This window comes from Lotus japonicus, chromosome 4 (assembly GCF_012489685.1).
Source record: "Lotus japonicus ecotype B-129 chromosome 4, LjGifu_v1.2".
NCBI lineage: Eukaryota > Viridiplantae > Streptophyta > Magnoliopsida > Fabales > Fabaceae > Lotus > Lotus japonicus.
In genome coordinates, this window is record NC_080044.1 from 79456261 (window position 1) to 79479328 (window position 23068).

Below are 23068 nucleotides of genomic sequence, written 5' to 3' on the forward strand. Positions count from 1 at the left end.
CAAATATTGTTAAGGAAGTTATTGCATAAAACCATTTACAATGGATTTAGTGTTGAGTGGGTAATGTAGTGGTGTTTAGGGGTGTGTTGAATTTGAGGAGAGACGAGAGAGGTGTTGAGTAAACTCAACATGTTGAGAGTGGGTCCGGAGCGGAGAGAGAAAGTGAGTGAGTGGGTGGATTGCTGCTGCCACGTGACGATTCCTAATTGGGTCGCTGGATTTTTATCTTCTTAATCTTTTGAACTCAATTATTTCATTGAAAAAACAAATTTCCGGAATTTTTTTTTAACCAAAATTCATGATTTGTTTTCCTCTATAAATAGAGACTTGGTTTGTTGGATTTGGACACAGAAAAAAAATTCAAGTTTTTCACTATCTTATTATCTTTCTCACCATCTTATTATCTTTCTATTAGCCTTTGTTTTGAAATGGATTCCAACAATTACCATAAAAAATATGAAATAGAAAAGTGGTGGGGTAGGGTGAGTGGTGGGGTAGGGTGTTGAATGAAAAATTATTGGAGTGGGTAAAAGTTTTTTTTTTTTGTCAAAAGAGTGGGTAAAAGTTGAATGAGTGTTGAATTGGAGAGAGAAGATGATGTGGAGTGTTGGGAAGAGAAAAAGTAGTGTTGAGTGTTGAAAACCATTGTATATGGTCTACGAACGTAATGACTCACCAACCTTTTCAATTGATTGACCGATTGATTGTTGATTGGTGATTAATTGATTTGAGTTATACTAAAAATTTATTTTTTCACAAAAAATTACTATGAATTTGGTGATTCTCACCTTCAAATTTATGGAATTTTTTATTTTTTTAGTTGATAAAATAAGAAATAGAGTGTAGTAAAGAGTTTGTCATGTTCGATTTGATTATTGTTTTGTAAAACAAATTTCAGTTTTTAAAAACCGAAGAAGAAAAAAACTCGTTTGATATGAACAATTTTAAAAACAATTTATAAAATCTGCTATTATCTTCAGATTTTCGAAAATTCCAAAAGAATTTTTAAGGATGTTTTCTGTTTTTATTTTAGTTTCCAAATCTACACTTTGAAAAACTAGATGATTCTTCACTTGCATGAGAACGCGACGCCTCGTCAAACTTTTTAAATTATTTTGGTTACATAGGAAAAATCAAACTTTTTAAATCGTGGTTGACAACTGTATATTATTGATTTTTTTTTGATAAGCAAAGAATATTATTGAAGTGAAGTACAAGGGGTACTTCAACTCAATACAAAAAAGAAAGAAAGAACTAAGGAAAATGCCTAAGGAAACGAGTACAGAAATTACAATCCACAGTTGAACCTCCAAAATGCTAAATTATCAAAACATCAATCCATAGTCAAAGCACTACTCCCCACCAACATAGAAGACAGCTCCCGCTAGGCCAGAAGCAGCACTTAACAAATACCAAATCCAAAATGAATAGCTACTCCAGAGGACAAAATAGCACTGCTCCCTTAATCCAGTAGCCACGCCCAAAACCTTACAAGACAGCAACCAATCCAAATGCTACCCATCCAAATTTAATAAATACATCAACCTCACCTTCCAATTACACCAACACATGAACACTACAAACAACACTACTAACCTTTGAAAAGGAACAGCCATCACACAACAAAGAAACAGCAGCTCACACCTCAACAGGGTCACCACTACATGCATTGGATACACAGAAGGGGATTTGAATACCATTCAAAAATAGAGTAACCAAAGGTGGTTATTTTTGTTCTAATCCACTGCCATGATCGCAACTTAATCAACTCCAACGCATTGGTTACGATGGCCTCCTCTTGTCGGAACACCTTCGCATTGCGACTAAGCCATAAAGTCCAAATACCCGCCAGCCAAATAGTCATCAACCCCTGATTATGCGAAGTGTAACTGCCAAACCGGAACTGCAGAAGATGAGCACGAGGCTCCATAGGTAGAGCAGATGAAATCCCAAGCCAATTGAGGCAACCATACCACACATCCAATGCGAAGGTACAAGAAAAGAGTAGATGGAAACTAGTCTCAATATCCTTCTGACAGAATAAGCACACAGCAGCATCATATGAGGAAATCACATGCCGTTTCAATAAACTTTCAAAGCAAGGGATGCGATCCAATATGCATCGCCGCGCAAAAGCCACCACACTAGACGGTGCAGCTGCATGCCAAATTAAATTAAAAATAGGATTAGGGGGCGCTAGATCCGCAACCTGCAAAAAAGAGTAAGAGCTGTTAACTGAATAAACACCATCGGGGCTTGGACTCCATGTCCATTTGTCCATAGAATTCTCCACAAGCCTCACACCAGCCAGATCAGATATTAAATTTTGCAGCCACAACACCTCCCTTCCAACAATCGGCCTACGCCATTCAAACTTCCAATTCCAAACACCTTGCACCCAAACACCACAGTCAGAGATAAACGCTCCTTTCAACCTAGACAGATTATATAACCGGAAGTATCTCTCCCTAAGGATGCCCACCCCCGACCAGTCCTCAAGCCAGAATTTAGTGGCATTACCAGCTCGTACATGTTTTAAGATCCCTTCCTGGAACCATCCCTCTCCTTCACCACCGCAGGCTACTTTGACATCTTTCCACCATGCCGACTCCTTAGTACAAGAACCATTACTATATATAGCAGACACCACCCTACACCACAACGAATTAGGTGCAAACCTCATCCTCCAGAGCCACTTCCCTAGCAATGCTTTATTAAAGTTTGATTATTGATTAAATAAGCAAATCAATTACAATAAATGCTAGATAAATAAAGAAATCTCAATGAATGCAAAATATTAAATTAGCAATTCAACTGCATTTGCAAATTAGGAAATTTCAACAAAATAAGGTAAGCAAATCACATTTATATTAATTCAAATTATCTTAAAAAAATATCTCAGATTATGCAGCGATTCAAATAAACAAATATTGTTGAGGAAGTTATTGCATAAGAACGCGATGACTCACCAAACTTTCAAATTATGATATTTATTGATGATTAATGGATTTGAGTTATACTATAAATTTGCTTTTCCACTACAAATTAATGTGAATTTGGTGATTCTCTCACCTTCAAACTTATGGAATTCTTATTTTTTTGAGTTGATAAAATAATAATAGAGTGTAGTAAAGAGTTTGTTATGCTCGATTTGATTATTGTTTAGTAAAACAAATTTCAGTTTTAAAAACCGAAAAAGGAAAAAAAACTAGTTTGATATGAACAATTTGTAAAATCTGTTATTATCTAAAAGCATTTTCAAGAATGTTAAAACTAGATTATTCTTTTCAAAAATAAATTTAAAAATTAAATCTGAAAAAAAATTTCAAAATTTAGAAACTGATAAGGCAATCAAAATCTATAAAAGATTTTGAAAATTATTTTTGTTAAATATATATTTATTATTTTCTATTTGTATAGCTGTACAAATTCCCACGTCCTAAAAATAGCATTAAATTGGTGTCAGGGGGGTAGTGCAATTTCTCGCATTAGAGAGGATCATCTCGCACTCTTCTCTTCTCTTTCAATTTCAAAATCTTCGAAACCAAGCGACACTATTTGCTTCCGTTTTTCTTTTTCTTTTTCTTCTGTTGAATCTAGAATCTTCTTTTCATCATCCTCTGGTTTTCTCGCCATGGATGAACCTCGTGTGAAGGAGGAAGTGTTGGACATTCCAAATGTCGAAGATCGGAGGCAGAGAAACAACAACGGTGGTGGCGTGCCGCTGTTTCCTCCTGACTCGGTCATCGAACTCAGCAGCAGTAGCGGAAGCGATTCCGATTCTGATTCCGACGGCGATTTGGATAGCATCATCGCTAGCGCGGTCGAGCGTGGTGCTTCGGGTGGGGGTCCTGCTAAGAAGCGGAAGGTGAGCGACTCGGGGGTGGTTTTGCCGGTTGGATTCCTCAGCCCTCTCCCTCCTCCTCCTCCTCCTCCGCCGCCGCAGTTGCAGCCTGAGGCGGTTTTGTCGCTTCCGGCGCCGGCGTGGGCTTCTGCTTCGGCAGCGCGTGCCCGTGATGGGAGCCGGAGTGGTAGCACCAAACAGTTCTGGAAAGCTGGGGACTATGACGGTGCTCCTGGGACTAGCAGAGTCGTTGAAACTTCAACAGGTTAGTTTCTAATTTCTTCTCTGTTGTTTTGCCTATGGTTATTCTTAATTCTTAATCTCATTCTATTTCCAAATTTGAAGTATTATCCACTTTATCAACTCTTCTTTTGGAGTTTTTAGGTCTAATTCTCTCATGCATGAACCACATATAATGAAAATTTTCATACCAGGGGTTACCATTGTTAGAGGTAAAGGTGAGAAGAAAACAAAGAGAATAGAGTGCTTTTTTGAGACTAATCACATTCCCCACTAGAACTGCCAACCCTAGAAGGTAGGGGCATTTCCAAAATAAAACTGCCAACCCACTAGAACTGCCTACCCACTATTTGTAACTCCTAAACATGAAACATAACTGACATAAGTAGCAATGCATAACCAACAATACTAAATGCACCATAAAATAATTCCTATCAATTCCCCCCTTAAACTGAATGCTGCATGCAACCAACGGGTGGTTGGTTCATGCTTGATTCCCCTTAAGCAAGGTCTTGAGGATGGAAAAAACCCCCGGTGGGAGAGTTAGCCCCACCATGATGTGGATGTTCTCGGCTCGAACATGATTGCCTCCGAATGAGAACACTTGTCTTACACAAAAAAAAATGCTGCATGCATCAGTTTACATCAGCTTCTTTTTTTGGTTACATTGGAAAATAGTTTACATCAGCTTCTGAACAAATTCCAAGAGATCTTTGCATCTTCAAATAGGCATCCAGCTTCAATGGTTTTGTCATTTATAAAATCAGCTAGTTGTTGTTCAGTCACGCATTGCTCCAATTTAATAGCACCATCCTTGAATCATGTAGAAGTGACAACAAGCAATGGTTGTTGCGAGGAGAATCACGCTGCACAATCCACAAAAGGAGGAGATTATTGGGATTGAATCCATAAAAAACAACCAGTTTCATCTCACATCCCAGTGTTCTTTTGACACGTTTTTTTGACTACCTCTGAGCAGCTTGAGCGTCTTTAGTAGGATTCTAATTCCTATCCTATCTAGTAAGGAAATTGAATTGCTGAATTAAGTCAGTGTAAAAGTCAGAAATCAGAGAGCAAAGCTCCTAGCTAAGGAACTAGGAAGAGATTCCTTTTGCCACAAGCTATAAGCCAAAAGTAGGAAAATACACATGACCCGCTCCCTCACATTCCAATTCCTCTTGTTGTCAGGAGACACTGATTGTTTTTCGCCTTATTAGAATTTAAGTTATTTTTGAGCGAGTGAGTCCTTTCACTTATATACTATTGAACCCTTGTTTTTCTATCTAATGCGTGACTTCTTAGTCACACTTGTACTCCGACACCCCTCTCCCCTCCTTATTCATTTTCTTGGTTCTGTGAGAGTATACTTGTACTCTTGTTGGGCCTTTTTAGTACCTGCTTCAGCCTTAGTGGCAGCTGGGTAAGTTGGGCTCGAGTTCCTTACAATTTTCCGGCAGCTCCAGCCTCAACTCTGATATTCTTTGGTCTTTTCTCTATTGCCTCTGTTTGGCACATCTTGGTTACTCCCTGCTTCTTCTTCCTTTTCATAGATCTCCGTTTTTTTTGATATAAAGTGATAATCTCATGGTCCTTCCCACTGCCTCAGATTGATGGTGATTGTACATCTAGACGATGGCTTTTACTTATTAATGATGAATGCCATTTATTTTTTTGTTGAATTTATTTATGTGTGCAGTATAATATTTGTATTGCATCCATAATCTCTGGTATAGTAGCCATCATGCTATCGTGTTTACAGTTTTGGGGTTGGCCCGCTGAGTTTCTATCAGGGATTGACAGCTATGCTGACTCGATAAATATCTTGGGACTTGGCTGGTCATGGATCATTCTGAAGAGCTAGTTATCTTTTATAGTCATTCATACGTATAAATGATTTGGTTATGATGCTGTTACCAAGGATCAACATTTTATCTTTTCTGAGCATTTTGTTATGCATTGATAAATTCAAGAAGGTCTTGATATATAAATATTTTTCTTTTGTCCTTTTATTTTTAGATGGTGCTTGTATGCATTTTGTCTGTCTGTCAAACCTAAACTTCTTTGTGTTGGGTCGCCTTCTTGACTAAGCAACCATAACTTGATATTTCTTGTGAAATCTGCAGTTGGTATGGATCATGTCAGAGTTCACCCTAAGTTTCTACACTCTAATGCCACAAGTCATAAATGGGCACTTGGAGGTAATCTGGGCATGTTTGTCTCAATGGTTAATCATTTTCATAATATTGAGTGAGTTTATATTCCTCATTAGAGATTCGTTGTTATATACTATGCTTAGATTGACTTTTATTTTGCAGCTTTTGCTGAGCTCTTGGACAATTCATTGGATGAGGTATGCCTCACTTTACATCATTTGGATTAGTCAGTGTCTGATGATATTCACTCCTTCTTGAATTTGACTTCAGGTTTGTAATGGGGCTACATATGTTAATGTAGATATGGTTTTAAGTAAGAAAGATGGCTCCCGGATGTTGCTGATTGAAGGTATTCTAGTTTACCAATCGTTTACTAAATTTATATGTATAGAAAAGAAAAAAGAAAAATATTGATAGTTGTCATGATTGATATTGGTAATAAAAAGGAGGGGAGACCCAAGATTATATACTTTCGCCATGCTTCTTCGTTCAGGACTATCAAGCAGGATTTCTTGGAAATATGTGGCTTTTATTCCTCCATCAAGAAAATACATGTGAACTTATGTTTCTTGTATGTCTAGAAATTTTCGAATAAAACGGTCAGAGTGTGCAGGCACTTAACATTTCTTAAACTAGTGTACGTGACAAATTATGATAGGAATTCAGAACGCATCCTCATAACACTAAATTTTCTTATCCCACCTTTATTTCACCCATAATCTATTTTCTTTCTTTACTTCAAGTCTTCAATATCAAAAGTACAATTTTCCCTGCACCGTATTTTTTAATCATGAAATAGCATTTATGATTTGAAACTATAAAAAACATGTGGAAAAGGTATAAAACATGTGGAAAAGGTTTTCAGAGATTTGATTTGTAAATGTCATTTGACTAGTCTTTACACAAGTGTTAGATGCTCTTCTTTTATTTACCATTCTGCTTTCTTTTTCAACATTCCAAGTCTTAAATGTTTGATTGTTTATTCTTCTCTCAGATAATGGTGGTGGGATGGATCCTGATAAAATGCGCCAATGCATGTCACTTGGGTATTCTGCGAAAAGCAAAATGGCAAATACGATTGGACAATGTAAGCTGACTCCATCTAGTAGGAAAATGCTTTGATTATTGTTGTTTGATTGGACAATGTCAACATTTAGTTTAGGGGATAAAATAAGTCTTGTTGATTTTTCATTCTAGAGAGCATACTGATCTTTTAATGTTATTTTGATAGATGGAAATGGCTTTAAAACAAGTACCATGAGGCTTGGGGCTGATGTAATTGTATTCTCCCGTTGTCACGGGAAAGATGGGAAAAGGTTTGTTTGGCTTTCTTATTGCTTCATTCAATTTCCTTTCCAAGTTCGCAATGTGTTTTGCATAGAGAGAATTAATTTCTGAATTAGTTTCTTTGGTATTTCTTGTACCTTTATTCAAGTAATAACAATAACATAGTTATGTTTTAGTATTTGTTGGATTTAGTATGCATGTTTTCCTGAAGAGAGGTCAAGTATTATTCTTTTTTCTATTTGCAGTGGAATTTAATAGCATCTTGCTATTGCAGTTATGAGAGATTATTTTATTCAGAACTGAAAATATATAAACTGATTCATTTATCACGTTAAAAAGCCGTATGTGATAGAAACTGAGAGAATTTAGGAGCTAAGTTCTGAAAAGTTCAAACTAAACTTTCGTCACTGAGTTGAGTTTCATGTATAAGATTTATACAGTAAGCCCAATCTGTTATTAACAGAACCGTTAATAATTGTTAACAGAATCCTAACTAACACTAGTAGTACTGACAGAGATGGAGGGTTATTAGAATTATAACATACCTGTCGCTACGACTGAGGCAATACAAGATAACAGTTGTAGACTAACAAAATGAACAGTTTGTTATCATTTGTGAATGTTGGTGGTAGCAGTTTCTGTATTTGTGAGGACTGAGGAGTATGCTTAGTGCAACTTAAAATGAGCTCTTCTGATAAGTTCCTTGTTAGCTGGATTCTGATAGTGTTGTTTTTGTTTAGAGAAGTAAGTTTCTGTTAATATTTTTGCCTGGTACATCACTGGTACAATTAGTAATTATAGAATTGTCTTTAGTTACTGTCAGGGTTTGTCATTTTGGCTTGGGGATGAATTCACCTTGCCTGTGTCTACTATATGTTATATTCATATTTTGTATTCATTGTTTTGCATGGCATGCTTCTATATCTAACTGGATAATTTGGACTTTTATATCAGCCCGACACAAAGCATAGGCTTGCTTTCTTACACATTTTTGAGGAGTACAGGGAAGGAAGACATTGTAGTGCCCATGGTAATTTGTTGTTACCTTTTCTTTTGTATTTTTCATATTATTAGGTAAACTCAAATATCTATGTTGAATCTTGTCTTCTTGTTAAAAAAAAAAATTTGTTGAATCTTGTCTTGCATTTTCACTACAAGTCTTTGAGCCAAGCCATGTTAGTCATTGCAAGTCTCCGTGTTCGAGTCAATAAATGACTTCTTTTTTGTAGTATTGTTTAATTATAGTTTATACTGTATGGATGGTCTAGTTGCTCTACTTGAAAATGATTTAATTCCCATGGTCTTGATATATGTTGCATCTTAAACCTAGAGTTCACCTTGGTCAATGTAGAACTTCACTTTCAATAATTAATACCTGATTCTCAGCTGTGAGATTCATGTGGAATAAAAAATGATTCATTGGTTACACTTACAAAGCATGGGATGAGGTGGGGTGTTTGTAGATTGGATGAATTATTGCTGCAAGTGTTTGTAGATTGGATGAATTATTCCTGCAAGAGACATTCAGGGATAGATGTTCTCTATTGAGTTTGATGATTTCAATTAGGGTTATCTATTATGCATCTAACTGTTGTCTGTGCTGAAATGAAAGCTGGACTACGAAAGAGAAGGACGGGAATGGAAGATGATGTTACGAGCTTCTCCGGATGATTGGAATAAAAATGTGGAAACAATAGTTCAATGGTCACCATTTTCTGATGAGACTGATCTTCTTCGTCAGGTAATCACTTGCTATTTGACAGGGTAATTAATCTTATATTTTTTTCTTTACTGACAATTCCTCTTCTGGTGCTTATTGCCTAATGTCAGAAATCATTATGCTATGTTAGTATGTCTATTAAGTGTTGTCTTATTCTTAACCTATTTTTAGTTCAACCTGATGAAAGATCAAGGTACTCGAGTAATTATATACAATCTTTGGGAGGATGACCAAGGTCAGCTGGAACTTGATTTTGATGTAGATCCACATGTATGTCTGATAACTTCCCGGCCTCCCACACAATAAAAAAAATTCAATTCTTTTAAACAAAATTCATACAAAATTTGATATTGCTTTTGTTTTAGGATATTCAAATAAGAGGGGTAAATCGAGATGAGAAGAGTATACAGATGGCTAAGGAGTTTCCCAACTCTAGACACTTCCTAACTTATCGACATTCACTGAGGGTAAGTGAAGATGATTAATATTATTAATTTTTTTTAAGAAAATGATGGTATATTGACTTGTTTTCCCTCATAATTTAGTTTTTGATCGCGCTTAATGGCATAGTGCGACCCATATAGCCGACACCACTTAGTGGGATAAGGCTTTTGTTGTTGTTGTTGGTATATTGATGTTTCCTGCATTCCTTGCATACTGTACATGTTTAGTAACTAAGTTTTCAAAGTTCAAACCATGAAATTAGAGAATTAATTCGACATTAACTCTTTAAACTTATTGAAAGAGTCAACTGCGACAACAACTAAGCCTTTTCCTACTAGGTGGTGTCAGCTACACTGATAACTTGATGTCTTAAATATTATTGATCTGCCATGTGTTCAATTTAAAGATAAACCATTGCCTTTAAATCCATCTTAATGATTTAGCATGTAGTTTTATTTGGTCATCCACTCTTCCTCTGATATTGAGTATTCTCCATCTCCATCAGTGTTATCAAATCGCGATCGCGGACCATCGCGGTGAGACCAAAATCCGCTATTTCATATAGCGGATAGCGTCGCGGGCAAATAGCGGAAACCGCATAGCGGTTAAAATAAGTAAAATATTATAAGAAAACAGTGGCTTATCAGACATCTATTGCAATACTAGAGCAGAAACATTTGAAATGAACAAATAAAAATTGCATAAAAAACAGCAGCTTATCACATAACAATAAAAAACTGCATAAAATCATCATTTTTAACAACCAAATGTTAATTATTAAAGGCTGCCACCAGCTCAAAACAAATGTCAAAAGACATAAAACAACATAAACCAAACACAATTCTTAAAACAGTGAAACCGAAAAAGGAAATGCAATAAAAAAGAATTAATGGGGAGTTAATTGGGCTTGTAGAAGGAGGATGAGAGAAGGAGAATTAGGATTTTGAAAACCTTTTCAATCCTGCCGTGATTCTTCTTCATGATGAAGCATAAATATAGAAAAAAAGAATTAATGGGGAGTTAATTGGGAAGTTGGTGGCCCAATAGTCAAGAATTACCATATTTAAAAACCCTAAAAAATTAAAAAACGTGCAGTATTCCTCAAAATCCGCTATTTCCGCTTCAGCTTCCAGCGCCGCTACAGCTGTCGCGGCCGCAATTGCGTTTCTCGCGGTGGCCGCTATGTCGCGGCGTAGCGATTGCGGTGGCCCTAAAATCCGCTACGCTATAGCGGGTCGCGACCGCTATAGCCGCTATTTGATAACACTGATCTCCATCTCCTCTATCTGGTCAACCTTCCTTGCCCGTGCTTTTACGGGTCTTCTCTACACTTGCCCAAACCACTTAAGATGAGACACTGCCATTTTTTCTTCAAGTTATTTCGTATTACAGTATATTTGACCTTAATGTGTATATTACAATGTTTCTCCCTATTATCATTCTTGTCTATCCAGAGTTCTGCCTCAATTTTATATCTGAGGTAGTGAGGTTTCCTATTGGCATATATATGACCTTAGTGTGTACATTATAATAATGTTTCTCAACTCTCACTATTATTACTTTTGTCTGTCCAGAGTTATGCCTCAATTTTATATCTGAGGTTTCCTCCAGGCTTTCGAATTATTCTTCGGGGGAAAGATGTTCTGCATCACAATATAGTGAATGATATGATGATGTCTCAGGAGGTGACGTATAGGCCTCAAGCGGGAGTTGGTGATGGGATTTCAAAGGATACAAATGTAATTTGTCTGTTAAATTTCAAGTTTGATCTTCCCAAGTTGTGCAGCAATGTGATTTCATCTAGATCTTGTTACAGATGGTTGCTGTTGTTACAATCGGATTTGTCAAAGATGCAGTTCATCACATTGATGTTCAAGGGTTTAATGTATATCATAAGAATCGACTCATTAAGGTAGAGTTTGTTATAATTTAAAAAATGATGATTTGTTTCCTAGCAATGATACATTATTTTGCACTATTTCTAGCAAGAAACTTTAACAAAATCTTTTAATTTCCTGTGTCATTAAAGTTCATTATGCTGTGGCTATTGGTTTTTGGTTTTTGTTCTGGAAATGCTTTTGCCGTGTTCGCTTTCAAACCATCCTTGTTTTGAGTAGTTTCTTTTGGATGAAATTAACATTTATTTGTTTTTCCGAAACATGCTTATCAAATGAAAGACTTTAATATCTTTTTTTAGTTCAAAGGATGGAGGCTTCCTTTGAATTACTCAGAAGCGTTAATTTAGTTCTGGGGATTGACTCCTGAAGTTGTTTTATGATAAAGTAATCAATGTGAAATTCTGCATTTGGGGGGCTCTTGGGCTTTATGGAGATGGTATTATGTTTTTTTTAGATGTCCAAACATTGTCCGTAGAATGTATTCTTACAGGTGATTTTCATGATTGTCAGCCATTCTGGAGGATCTGGAATCCGGCTGGAAGTGGTGGACGAGGGGTCATAGGTGGCACTTTTTTCTATGTTCTTTTGGGGGTCTTCTTATCAAGTTGATCATGCTTCTTTAAGATAAGGTTCATTTCTATTTGCAGGTGTTTTGGAAGCCAACTTTGTTGAACCTGCTCATGATAAGCAAGGCTTTGAGCGCACATTAGTTTTATCAAGACTTGAGTCACGACTGATTCAAATGCAAAAGAATTATTGGTGATTATTGATTCTCCATTGGATTATTCATGATATTTGGTTGCATAAACTATGACTTGTTTTCCTTTGACTAATTACTTATTTTCTACTTATTTAGGAGCTCTCACTCCCATAAAATTGGTTATTGCAATCGAACTAAAAAACAAACCAGCAATTCTGCTGATAAAGGTATGAAGCCTTGATTTGTTCAATTCATATTGCGTTTTCTCTGGGTGATTGAGAACCCATTATGGATGACCTTGTAATTTCCTGCGAATGTTACTTGTTTTTGTAGAGAGATCTTCTGACCATGTTCCTGAATCATCTCAACCAAAAAGGAACTCTTCTGCCACAAATGGCAAGACAACACCATTGGCATCAGACAAAACATATTCACACTCAAATCAGAAACGGATGCGAAAAGAACCAGAAAGATATGCTGAATACACAAACAGTCGCTTGTCACCTGAACAATCATCATCTGCTGATGAAGGCAGTGATCAAATTAATGGTGTCTCGTCAAATAAAGCTAAGGGAGGAAGTCAAAAGACATCTATAGGTGGAAAGTCAGTTGAAAATGCGAGTGGATGTTTTCCAGATACTACATCAATGGGAAAAGGCTTGCGATCTACACGAGGATCTAACCTAAAGGTTGTGCATATCATCATCTCTCTTTATTTCTCTTTGCCAGCTTTGTCATTTTTCTGCTTGCACGCATCCATTCTTTGTAGCTCAAATAAGTTCTGACATTTGAGGGTCGCATTATGTTTGGTCATAGAGACTCTGATACCATGTCATATACCAATAATCCTAAAAGTTGAAGTTGTTGGGTGAAGACACATAAATGATTTTATATTTAATTTCTTAAAAAAGTAACATAAAAATGGGGAGTTTGTTTCAGGTCAAAGCAATGGTCTTCATTCATTTTTAAACATTGAACTTTGAGAATAGAAGGCTACAAGTTTAAATTTTGTTACCCTTAAGATACACAAGCATACTGACTCAGTCTTCCTAGTTTCAGCTCTTACAATATTTTATGACCAGGTTATTACTTTTAACTAATGCCAATTAGAGAGCAGAATTGTTGCCTTCATTGTGGACCCTTAGCCACCTTCATTGTGGCCATCCCCAAATGTCTGTCTTCATTGTGAGCCCTTGGCCTTCTTTTCTTTGCGAGCCTTTGGCCTTTTTTATTCCGGCCAACCTAGGTCACCTTCAATGTGGCCTTCAATCCTATTGACTCCACGCTCTAGATGGTCAATCCTGAGTGTGAAGGGGGTGTTCAGATCCCATATCTACTAGACATATTGCTAAAGTAGAGCTTATAAATGCTTGGGCAATCCTCATGAGCTAGCTTTTGGAGTTAAGTTAGCTCGAGCCCAAATCTTAAGATGGTATCAAAACCTATTCGAGACTTAATATTGCGCTCAAAACTCCACCTCTTGATTGCCGATCCTTAGCCACCTTCATCTTTGCCACCTAGGCTGCGCTTTCATTCTAGTCGTAATGAATCCTAGGTGTGAGGGGGAGTGTTGGGGTTATATATAGACGAGATATTGCCAAAGTAGAGGTTCTAGAGGCTTGGACAATCCTCATGATTGAGTTAGCCTGAGCCCAAATTTTAAGATCATCAAACATAATGTGTAATTCAATGCATTGATGATTTCAATTGATGTGATTTGTTTAAATATGGATATCATGGAATGATTTTGGTGGACCTTATTCAAGAAACTGCTAAAATGATTCTTGCCAAGACGGCTAAAATACCTTTTATCTGGAGATTTTTTCTTGTTTTCTATTTGGAAATGGCTTCTAAAATGTGTTGTTGAACACTAGAACTGCAGGGAAAAGATGTTGAGTATGGTGATGAACCACTATCTGCCTCTGATATACTGACTGTAGAGAAGTTGAAAAAAGATAATCTTGAGTTAAGGAAAAGGTATATTCTAATGTTAGATATTTTATTGTACGTCTATTTTTTATTTATTGCATGTAATTCACGACTCTTATCGTTCTCCGGTTTAATGTTTCTGGGTTATAGATCAGAGAGGAAGGAGGAAGAAATTTTAGGGGAAGTATTGCAGGCTTTGCAGCATGAGAAAGACAAGTGCAAATCTCTCGAAACTCAGGTTTGTGCTGTGGCTTTCTATCTTTTAGGTATCTACTTGAAAAATAAAAGATCTGGGCATTGTTTGGGTTAAATTTAAAAACAAATTAAACCAAACTAAAAGCAATAATATGGTGTCTATGGTTTATCACTTTTGCTAGCTAGACCGAATTTATTGATTTTAGTTTGGTTAAGTTTTGTTTTTAAATTTAAACCAAACAATGCCCATCCCTAATTTATTGCCTTATATTTGGTGCCATAAAGTATTGCTGGCCTTATGACTATTTGGTAAAATTTCCTTTTAACTTGAGAGTCGTATTTAAATCCCATACAATAGGCTACTTCTTAATCCCTTTGTACAGTGGATCCATGATAATTCTGTGATTTGCAATATGGTATGATCTCAATTTTCACCGCATAGTACTTCTGTGCATATTGATGAACTTGCATTTTATTTACTCCATTTTACTAGAAACCATGTAATTCCAAAGTTTCTCTGCACAACTTTTTTACCATTATCTGTCATCTCGTTTTTTTAGCTTAATTGCATTAACCCCCTAGTTTGGACTAAATGATATTGATTTTAGTGCCCTAGTTTTTTCAAGTTAACTTAGATGCAGTTCCATACATGTTGTTTTTACTGTTTACCGTTGTCCAATTTCAACATGACATGTGGGATAGAAACTGGAAAGTGAGGGGAAGTTATCACATAAAAAAAAATGAAGAAAGTAGGAAGTTATGCTTTTTATTGGGCAACAGTAAACATTACCTACAGTACTGTATCTAAGCGGTCCTTTTTATATTACTCCCTCCGTTCCTATATATAAGTCACAAATAACTAATTCTCTTAGATTAAGAAAAGTAGTTACTAGTAATAAATTTGTAAAAAAAATGATTTACTTTCCTAGATTACCCTTATTTACTTTCCTATGATTTTCTCTCTCCATGTTAATACTTATAAAGTTTATCATCTCTTTCATATTAAATATGAGGGTGAACTTGGAAAAAATTATTTAATGCTTCCTAGATATTATAAAGTGACTTATATTTTGTAACAAATTTTTTTCAAAAAATGTGACTTATAATAGGGAACGGAGGGAGTACTAAGATCTGATATTAGGGTTTAAATGGGGAAAATTGAGTTTTGATTTGTGAAAATTTTGTTTAGTAAATGAATTCCTATATTTTAGAGTTATGATCCATTCACACTTCATCTCATTTTTACCCATTTTCTCTTCCTATCTCTCTCCTCTTCTTCTATTACACCATTCATATTTCATCATATCTTTCATTTCTCTTTCTTGTGTTCATATTTCTCTCTTGGTGCAAGTGTAAAAGAAGTGCGGACAAAAATTTTCCGATATTTTAAGCAGAATTTAGTGATGGAGAGACTTAATGGTGAGGGACTAAATTTGTTCAAAAAAATTGTTGGTGATTCAAGTTACATGTAGCTAGTAGATGAGACTGAAAATGCAATTAAACTTTTGTTTGGTCAAATCATGTCCAAATCTATAAATCCGGGTTGAAGGGAATAGAAATGAAGATGTTGTAGTTTTTATTCAAATTGAATGTGAGGACATTGAAGGTGGTAGTTGATGAACTTATCTGACCGCTAAAATTGCTTTTTCCTTGTTTAAACTTTACTTACATGTATCTTGAAAATTTTCTCCTTTTATTTATCAGCTCCAGGATGCGCAGCAAAAGATTGAAGAATTGAACAAGGAACAAGAAACTCTTATTGATGTATTCTCTGAAGAGAGGGATAGACGTGATTCTGAAGAAAAAAATTTGAGAAAGAGACTTCAGGTTCACCCCCTCACCTAATGCTCCTCTTTCCCCCCTGAATGTAAAATAAAAAGGGAAAAAGAAAAGTGCTATCTTTTCTAATTTTTTTTTAATAAATAATACAGTATACTTACTACTTTGGTCTTAAATATGTTTTGGGTGTCTATAATCTAGAAAAAATTGGTTTTGGTCCTGATACTATTTCTTGTTTAGTTTTAGTCCCTAAGTCTTAGAAATTATCATGATTTAGTCATCCCTATTTGTTTGGTCTGGATTCCTTGCCACTAAGAACAAAAAAGACTAAACTATGATGACTTCTAAAAATTAGGAGCCCAAAGTGAAGTAGGGATCAAAACCAAACATTTTCTATTTTAGAGAATAAATGCATATATAAGCCTATAATTGTGCTACATTTGGATAAGCCTTTCATGAAGTTTGTATTCCCTTGTAGGATGCATCAAATACCATCCAAGAGCTGCTTGACAAGGTACGAATGCTCGAGAGGAAGTCTTCAAGCGGCAAAAAATGACGTTTTTTTGAATCTGATAGGAACTTCCTAACATAAGATCTAGATGAGACCTCTGACACGTTGTGTATAGTTTTTTGGCTGGCATTTTATTGAAGTTTAATTTTTGGCCATTGGGTAGGATTGGCTTGTTGACTAATTGGACAATGTTCTTTGACACAGTATTCTAAGCAATTTTATGTACCAATGGAAAACTTCTTTTTTGGAGTTGTCTTGTTCGCCAAAAATCAATTTTATTAAGTGTGTTTGAAAAGAAAATCAATTGATGTGACTGAAAACAAGTTATAGTCAATTATAGAGAAGTTTCTGCGAGTGTCTTTGGGTTCGGAAATTGATTATAAGGGAAGAGAAGTTAATTCAAACATGGTATTAGGTATTTGAAAAACTTATGCTAAATTGATGATGAAGTTTACTTAAAGGAGTTAAGACTTAATCCTTTATCAAGAGCGTATTTGGATCATATTTTCACAATTTAGTTTAGATAAAGTTGATTTTGATAACATTGATATGGTAAAAGTGAGTCATCTATCGTTAGATATATTAATGATTTTTTTTAGGACAATGTTATAAAATAATCAATTGTTGTGAACAAATTTCTCCTAGCTTCCAAACATCTAGTAGTGATTTTACTAAATTAAAATTCATTATGAGGTTTCCGACATATAATCTATCATACACCAAATAAGGGTAATCCTAAAAGGTCCTAACGACATGTCTGCAGTAAGGTTCAAGACGAACGTCTATAAAATACAGTTATTCATTGCATGGGAGCCTAATAGTTTTTTTATTTAAAATTAATTCAAAATGTTAATCCTTTTATCTTACTTTTTGTTGAATTTGAGGCCTTTAAATTCATGGTTTATTTAAACTTAAATAAAATGCCTTGTACGTTACTTCAAAGACCGCACCTTGGAACTTAATAGAAACAATTTCAAGGTTACTATTTTCTGCTTGCGTCCTTAAATTTGATTAAGGCCTATTTTGGCCTTGAGGATTACTACTGTATTTCATATTTAGATGCTAATATATTCCCATCTTTTGGTACTCATGCACGTAGTAATTTCATAAATAGGCACCTTATAGAATATAAGGGGTGCAAATGTAATGATAAATTACACTACTAGCCTGTGCTTTGTTTTGAATTTTGATAGTTTGTTGCAACAACTATTTTCTTGTGGAACAATTGAATCCTAGGTGAAATGACAAATTGTTTAAAATGATTCTGATTATAATACTTAGTGCATCTAAAATTCCAAATTGTTTAAAATGATCCTTGATTATAACACTTAGGGCATCTAAGATTCTGAAATAGCTACGACTCGCAAATGACTCTGAAAATACAATATCCATTACTAAAACTTAACAAAAAGATGGAACGACAATAAACGAGTTGAAGTTGTATCACTAAAACATTTCACTTTAGTTATTAAACGAGATGGATCTTCATTCAATTTAAAATGTTAAACTAGAAAAACTACATTCCTGCTCACATGATGTTAATAATAAAAGATGCTTAATTTAAAGTACAAAATATTATGTTAATTCAAGATTAGCTGAAAATGTGCAAGTTCTGAGATGAGACCCAAAAAAAAGTTACAGAAAACGTGGTAAAGGTCACTATTGAAGAATTAAGAAAAAGCCTTGCTTGTTCAAAAAGCAAATTGCCTCAAGCTCAAATCAAAATCAATTTTTGAGCAAATGCTACAATGGAACCAAAAAATTGACAAACACAAGCAAAAGGACGTTAAATCTCAACCTACGTTCAGTTCAACTCCCAACAAAAAACACTAAGAAACCCAACAGAAACATTAGCATGAAATCACAAAACTAGCACAGCGGGCAAAATCCATTCAATAACCAGATACTCTATGAAGCTCCATACAAAGTTTGATAAAACAGTAAATGAAAGACTAGTCAAGCAAATATAATATATCAGCACAGAATTTTCAGAACAAAATGTTTAAACGGCAACCAATAGAAGACTAAAAACTTAACGTTTCCCGCCTCCACCACCAAGTTTGGGACCTTTCGGTGCAGCACCCTTGGAGACATTGCCTTTTCCTTGAGATTTTTGTGACTTAGCAGTTGTTTCAGCTTTCTTGGCCTTCTTCTCATCCTTGGTTTTCTTGATTCTCTCCTTAATTTCACTGAACACAGCAGATTCAGATAATTAGATTATCAGTACGTTTACATGCCGGACTCAAAAGCTAAGTCTTAAAACAGTCAACATCATATGATTCATATAAAAAAACATGAACATCATAAAAAATAAGGAAGCAAATGCCGAAACAAAAGAATTAAGGAATTAAAATAGCACCCACCGAAGAGCAGCTTCCCTAGCTGCATCTCGAACCTCAGGCTTCTCAGTTCTTTTCTTCTGGATAACTTCCAGAGTAGCACCAACAATGGACCTAGAGTAAGGCTTCTTGGTAGCACGACGCCTCTTCTTCACAGCTTCTTGAGCAATATCCTGCAGATAATAACATCCACACAAACAATCAATTAAAATGCACACACCAAGTTATGAAATATATTGGCAAACTAAAAACTGATACAAGCAGATTAAAATGAATTACAATAAGTAGTTCTCATATGTTATAGTAAACAATTAATAGTCATGAAAAGATATGCCCGTAGGATGATTCATAATATATTTAGTCTTGCAAATAAGGCTACCATATATTATATATAGGGCTACTTCTCTAGTATCTTCTTAAAAACTATGAAGGAGTTAAATTACTATCACATTAAAATTTAATCAATGACTAAATCAACGGAACGAGTTAGTATATAAATTAGTCAAAGTCTTCAGACACTATTGCATCCAAGTTATTTCCTCTACATTTATGGTTCACAGATTTCAATTAACATACTAAACGATTGAATACTCATCACTGTCATCTATTAAAAGTCCAGGGGAAAAATTAAACATCTAACATTGACAGGTCCATGGTTAAAGAAGTGGCTGTAATGTTAATTTAGTTGATAACAAATCAATAAAGATGCACACAACAAGTACAGTCAGAAACTGTCAAATTCATTTCAAGCAGGCGCATAGCAACAACTTCACATTCTAACCAGATTAATTAACAGCAAATCTTACTTGACAAGCTCAATTAAGTTGAAAACAAATCAATTAAAATGCACGCAAAAAGCACAATCAGAAAGTGTCAAATTCAATTCAAGCAGTTGAATGTAAACATCTTCACCTCCTAACCAGATTCATTAACAGCAAATCTAATGTAACAACAAGCTCATAAGTTTTAAGCTAGTTTATCCTACACAAAGCATTACAGTTTAACAATTCTCACCTTCTTGTGCTGCTTCCTGTACATGGCGGTCCAGGTGAGCTTGGAAGGCTTCAAGCGGTTGTGGAAGTAGTGTTTGCATTTCGAGTTGACAAACAGAAACACCTGCAAAATCAACAACCAAAATCGCCTCAAATAATGAGCATTGAGGTAGAAATGGAAGCAAGAAGACGAGATTATTGACCTGAGAATCACTGCGAATGAATCTGATGCCTCTACCAGGGTAGATCTTGGCACCGCTGAATCGGCAAAGCTCTGTCCTGTTAGTGTTACACCAAACAAAATCAAATCGAAATTAGCGATGAAAATGAAGCTTATAGAATCGAATACAACGAAACTGCTTGAAGATGAGATCGTAAATTGAAATCTATGAACAAACGTACTTGAGAACCATGGCTTCTTCTTCTTCTTCTTCTTCTTCTTCTCCTCCTTGTGCTGCTGCGCGCGGTGCCTCCTTTTGTAAACCCTAAAACCTAAAGCGAGAATCACCATGTAAATAGCATTGGCTTCGTCTTCATATGGACTCCATTTGGGCCTAGTGCTGGGTTTGAGGTATAAGCCCATAATTGTAGCCCACGCTAAAATATTTATTATTTTATATTTGACAAAAAATGTGTTTTAAGATTGTATTTGAGCTAAAATACAAATTGTTTTTACAAATTTTAGGTAAAAATACATTTTTTTTATTTCATTACAGACTTACAGTTTTCATTACTTTTTATTTTATAGATGGGTACAACAAAATTGTTTTGTTGGAATTACAAGATTTTCCACAGCTACTCCAAACAATGTCTTAACGAATTTAATCTTTTAAAATTACAGTTCTACTGCTTTTTTTTTCATTTGCTATTTATTTATTTATTTATTTATTTTTCTCAAATATTAACATTATTATGTGCCTAGCAAGAAGATGTGGATTGTTGGTTCTGTGAGAGATTCAGCAATTTCCTAGACGTCGCCTGCTATGGAGGGTGCATTCGGAACATGAATGGAGATTTGGTTGTTGTCTTTCAAGGAACAGGTGGCGAACAAATATCCTTCATATGGAGCTGGTATTTTTCATGGGCCTTGTGTGGCTTGGAGCCTTGAGCATCGGCTTGCGGTGTGCTACTCTGACTCGCTCCATGCAATGACTCTAGCCTAGAGTCCTCCTTCGAGATTCCATACCATTGTGGTGTTGATTAAGGTTCACAAATGGCAGGGCACCCAATTGCTTAATTCTCTAAGGGAGAGGAATGTGTATGCAGATCACTTGACCGAAGTTAAAGTTTAGCGGGCAAGAAATTTCATTCTAGTTTTGGGGAGGCATCTAATATGGGAAAAGATTTCTTTGTGTAAGATTACACAACCAAATAAATTGACCATTTTACCCTTACTCCAAAAATTAATTCCACCTTCATCCTTCCCATCATCCTCCGCCCCAAGCACCGCCGAGCTCAACCGCAGTTCCACCATGATCACACCACTGCAAGCTTCACACCCAGTGAACCAAATCTCTTCCATCTTCTCCTCTTCGACCACTGCACCGCTCTCTTCAACATTAAAGTTTGAATCTTTTTCCCCTTTACATAACCAGCTCTCATTCTTTAAGAGCCACTTTGTCTCAACAAACCCATTTTCGGAACCATCTGTTTCAGAACCTTCAACCAATTTGAAGAAGTCATTTCGATTATAAATCAGAAACCGGTGCCCAGTGAACTTACAAAGCCAACCACCACAACCTATAAATCAAAATGCAAGCTTTACATAAAAGAGGGTGAAAGGAATGAACTTTTAGCACCCCACTACCCACACATGTATAAACCTCCAGAATCCATAATCTGAGATTGAATCGTTGATGCTAATATGAGGAATTTTTAGATCTGCTTCCAATCTTCATCGGAGGGGTCAAAGTTTGGTGGTGGAGGAATTTTCAGATCTGCATGAGCAAGTGGAGGTGTGGTGATCGGTGGGGAGGATGGGAAGGAGAAGAGTGGTTTGCGGTGGGGCTGGGTTGCAGTGAAGGAGAAGGAGAACGGTTACGGTGGGGGTGGCTTGCAGTGAGAGAGATACTGGGTTTTTTGGGTTGAAGATGATGAAGATGATGGGAAGGATGGAGATGGAATTAATTTTTGGAGTAAGGGTAGAAAGGACATTTTGTTGGGTTGTGCAAGGTTGCACAAAGCTATTTTTCTGCATATTAGATTTTCCCTAGTTTTGGAACCCCTATCTTGTTCCTCTCCTTTTAATCGATTCTATAGGAACTAGTTTCACTCAAGCTTGCCTTGGACTTTTTTTTCTTGTTTTGTTTTGTTTCCCTCTTGTACCAAAAATATATGCCTAGCAAGAATAAATGATAGTAATGATTTTGTAGACGGGATCCTTTAGTCAAGGTGTAAAAGATGCATTATATCTCTTTTCTCTATTTTTCCTAAGTTCTGTCTACGTTCAACATGTTAGGGAATTGGGGCTCTTCATCATTAATACATTCATTTTCTTCTATTCTTTCACTTCTTCGCTACCAATCCCATCACAAGTTAAGATCTTCATGTTGGTTATGGCATATAGAGCATGGAGATCTTCAAATTTTCATATTCCCATGCCCAAATGGCATTCCCACATACACGGTTGGGATAATGAACACGTGCGTTAGTGGATGCAACATCTCTAACATTCACGTTTACTGTGGCATGTTCAGTTCTGCAACCCTTATCAATCCTAAAATCTTCAAGCGCCTAATCTACCATGATTGCCTCGTTAATAAATAATAATCGAAGCACTTTGCCTGCTGGTCACGTTATTTCCTTCAAATATGCCATTACCTTCCAATTTTCACTCTCCGTTTCTTATGTAAAATGCAACTAGACCCTCCATTTCATCAATCGATAGGCAATATGGTTGGATTTTATTTTCAAGTAGTTTATACATTTATATAGATACATATCACAGCAAAGGTACATATTATTATATAAAAAATAAAATCGACAAACAACTTTTACTTTTTTTTTTTAAACTTCTTATTTTGAGCTTTATCTTAAT

General features: G+C 35.7%; 3 protein-coding genes across 3 annotated transcripts; 1 reads left to right on the forward strand and 2 right to left on the reverse strand.

Moving 5' to 3' along the window:
• Window positions 1-1660: 1660 nt before the first annotated feature.
• On the reverse strand, window positions 1661-2683 carry LOC130713428 (uncharacterized). The gene has a single exon (XM_057563196.1). It carries the CDS (start codon window positions 2681-2683, stop codon window positions 1661-1663), a length of 1023 nt encoding a protein of 340 aa, XP_057419179.1.
• Window positions 2684-3462: 779 nt separating this feature from the next.
• On the forward strand, window positions 3463-16951 carry LOC130711523 (protein MICRORCHIDIA 7-like). The gene is made up of 20 exons (XM_057561189.1): window positions 3463-4109; window positions 6208-6282; window positions 6400-6434; window positions 6508-6586; window positions 7232-7324; window positions 7469-7553; window positions 8479-8554; window positions 9137-9265; window positions 9416-9514; window positions 9610-9711; window positions 11263-11427; window positions 11505-11600; window positions 12097-12148; window positions 12234-12345; window positions 12443-12513; window positions 12620-12975; window positions 14169-14263; window positions 14366-14453; window positions 16115-16237; window positions 16668-16951. The coding sequence occupies exons 1-20, from the start codon at window positions 3635-3637 to the stop codon at window positions 16743-16745; spliced, it is 2484 nt and encodes an 827-aa protein (XP_057417172.1). The 5' UTR covers window positions 3463-3634; the 3' UTR covers window positions 16746-16951.
• Window positions 16952-18558: 1607 nt separating this feature from the next.
• Window positions 18559-20590, reverse strand: LOC130714374 (60S ribosomal protein L24). Its single transcript, XM_057564276.1, has 5 exons — window positions 20434-20590; window positions 20235-20310; window positions 20054-20155; window positions 19064-19212; window positions 18559-18889 (listed from the first exon to the last, which is right to left on the reverse strand). The coding sequence occupies exons 1-5, from the start codon at window positions 20442-20444 to the stop codon at window positions 18733-18735; spliced, it is 495 nt and encodes a 164-aa protein (XP_057420259.1). The 5' UTR covers window positions 20445-20590; the 3' UTR covers window positions 18559-18732.
• Window positions 20591-23068: the final 2478 nt, after the last annotated feature.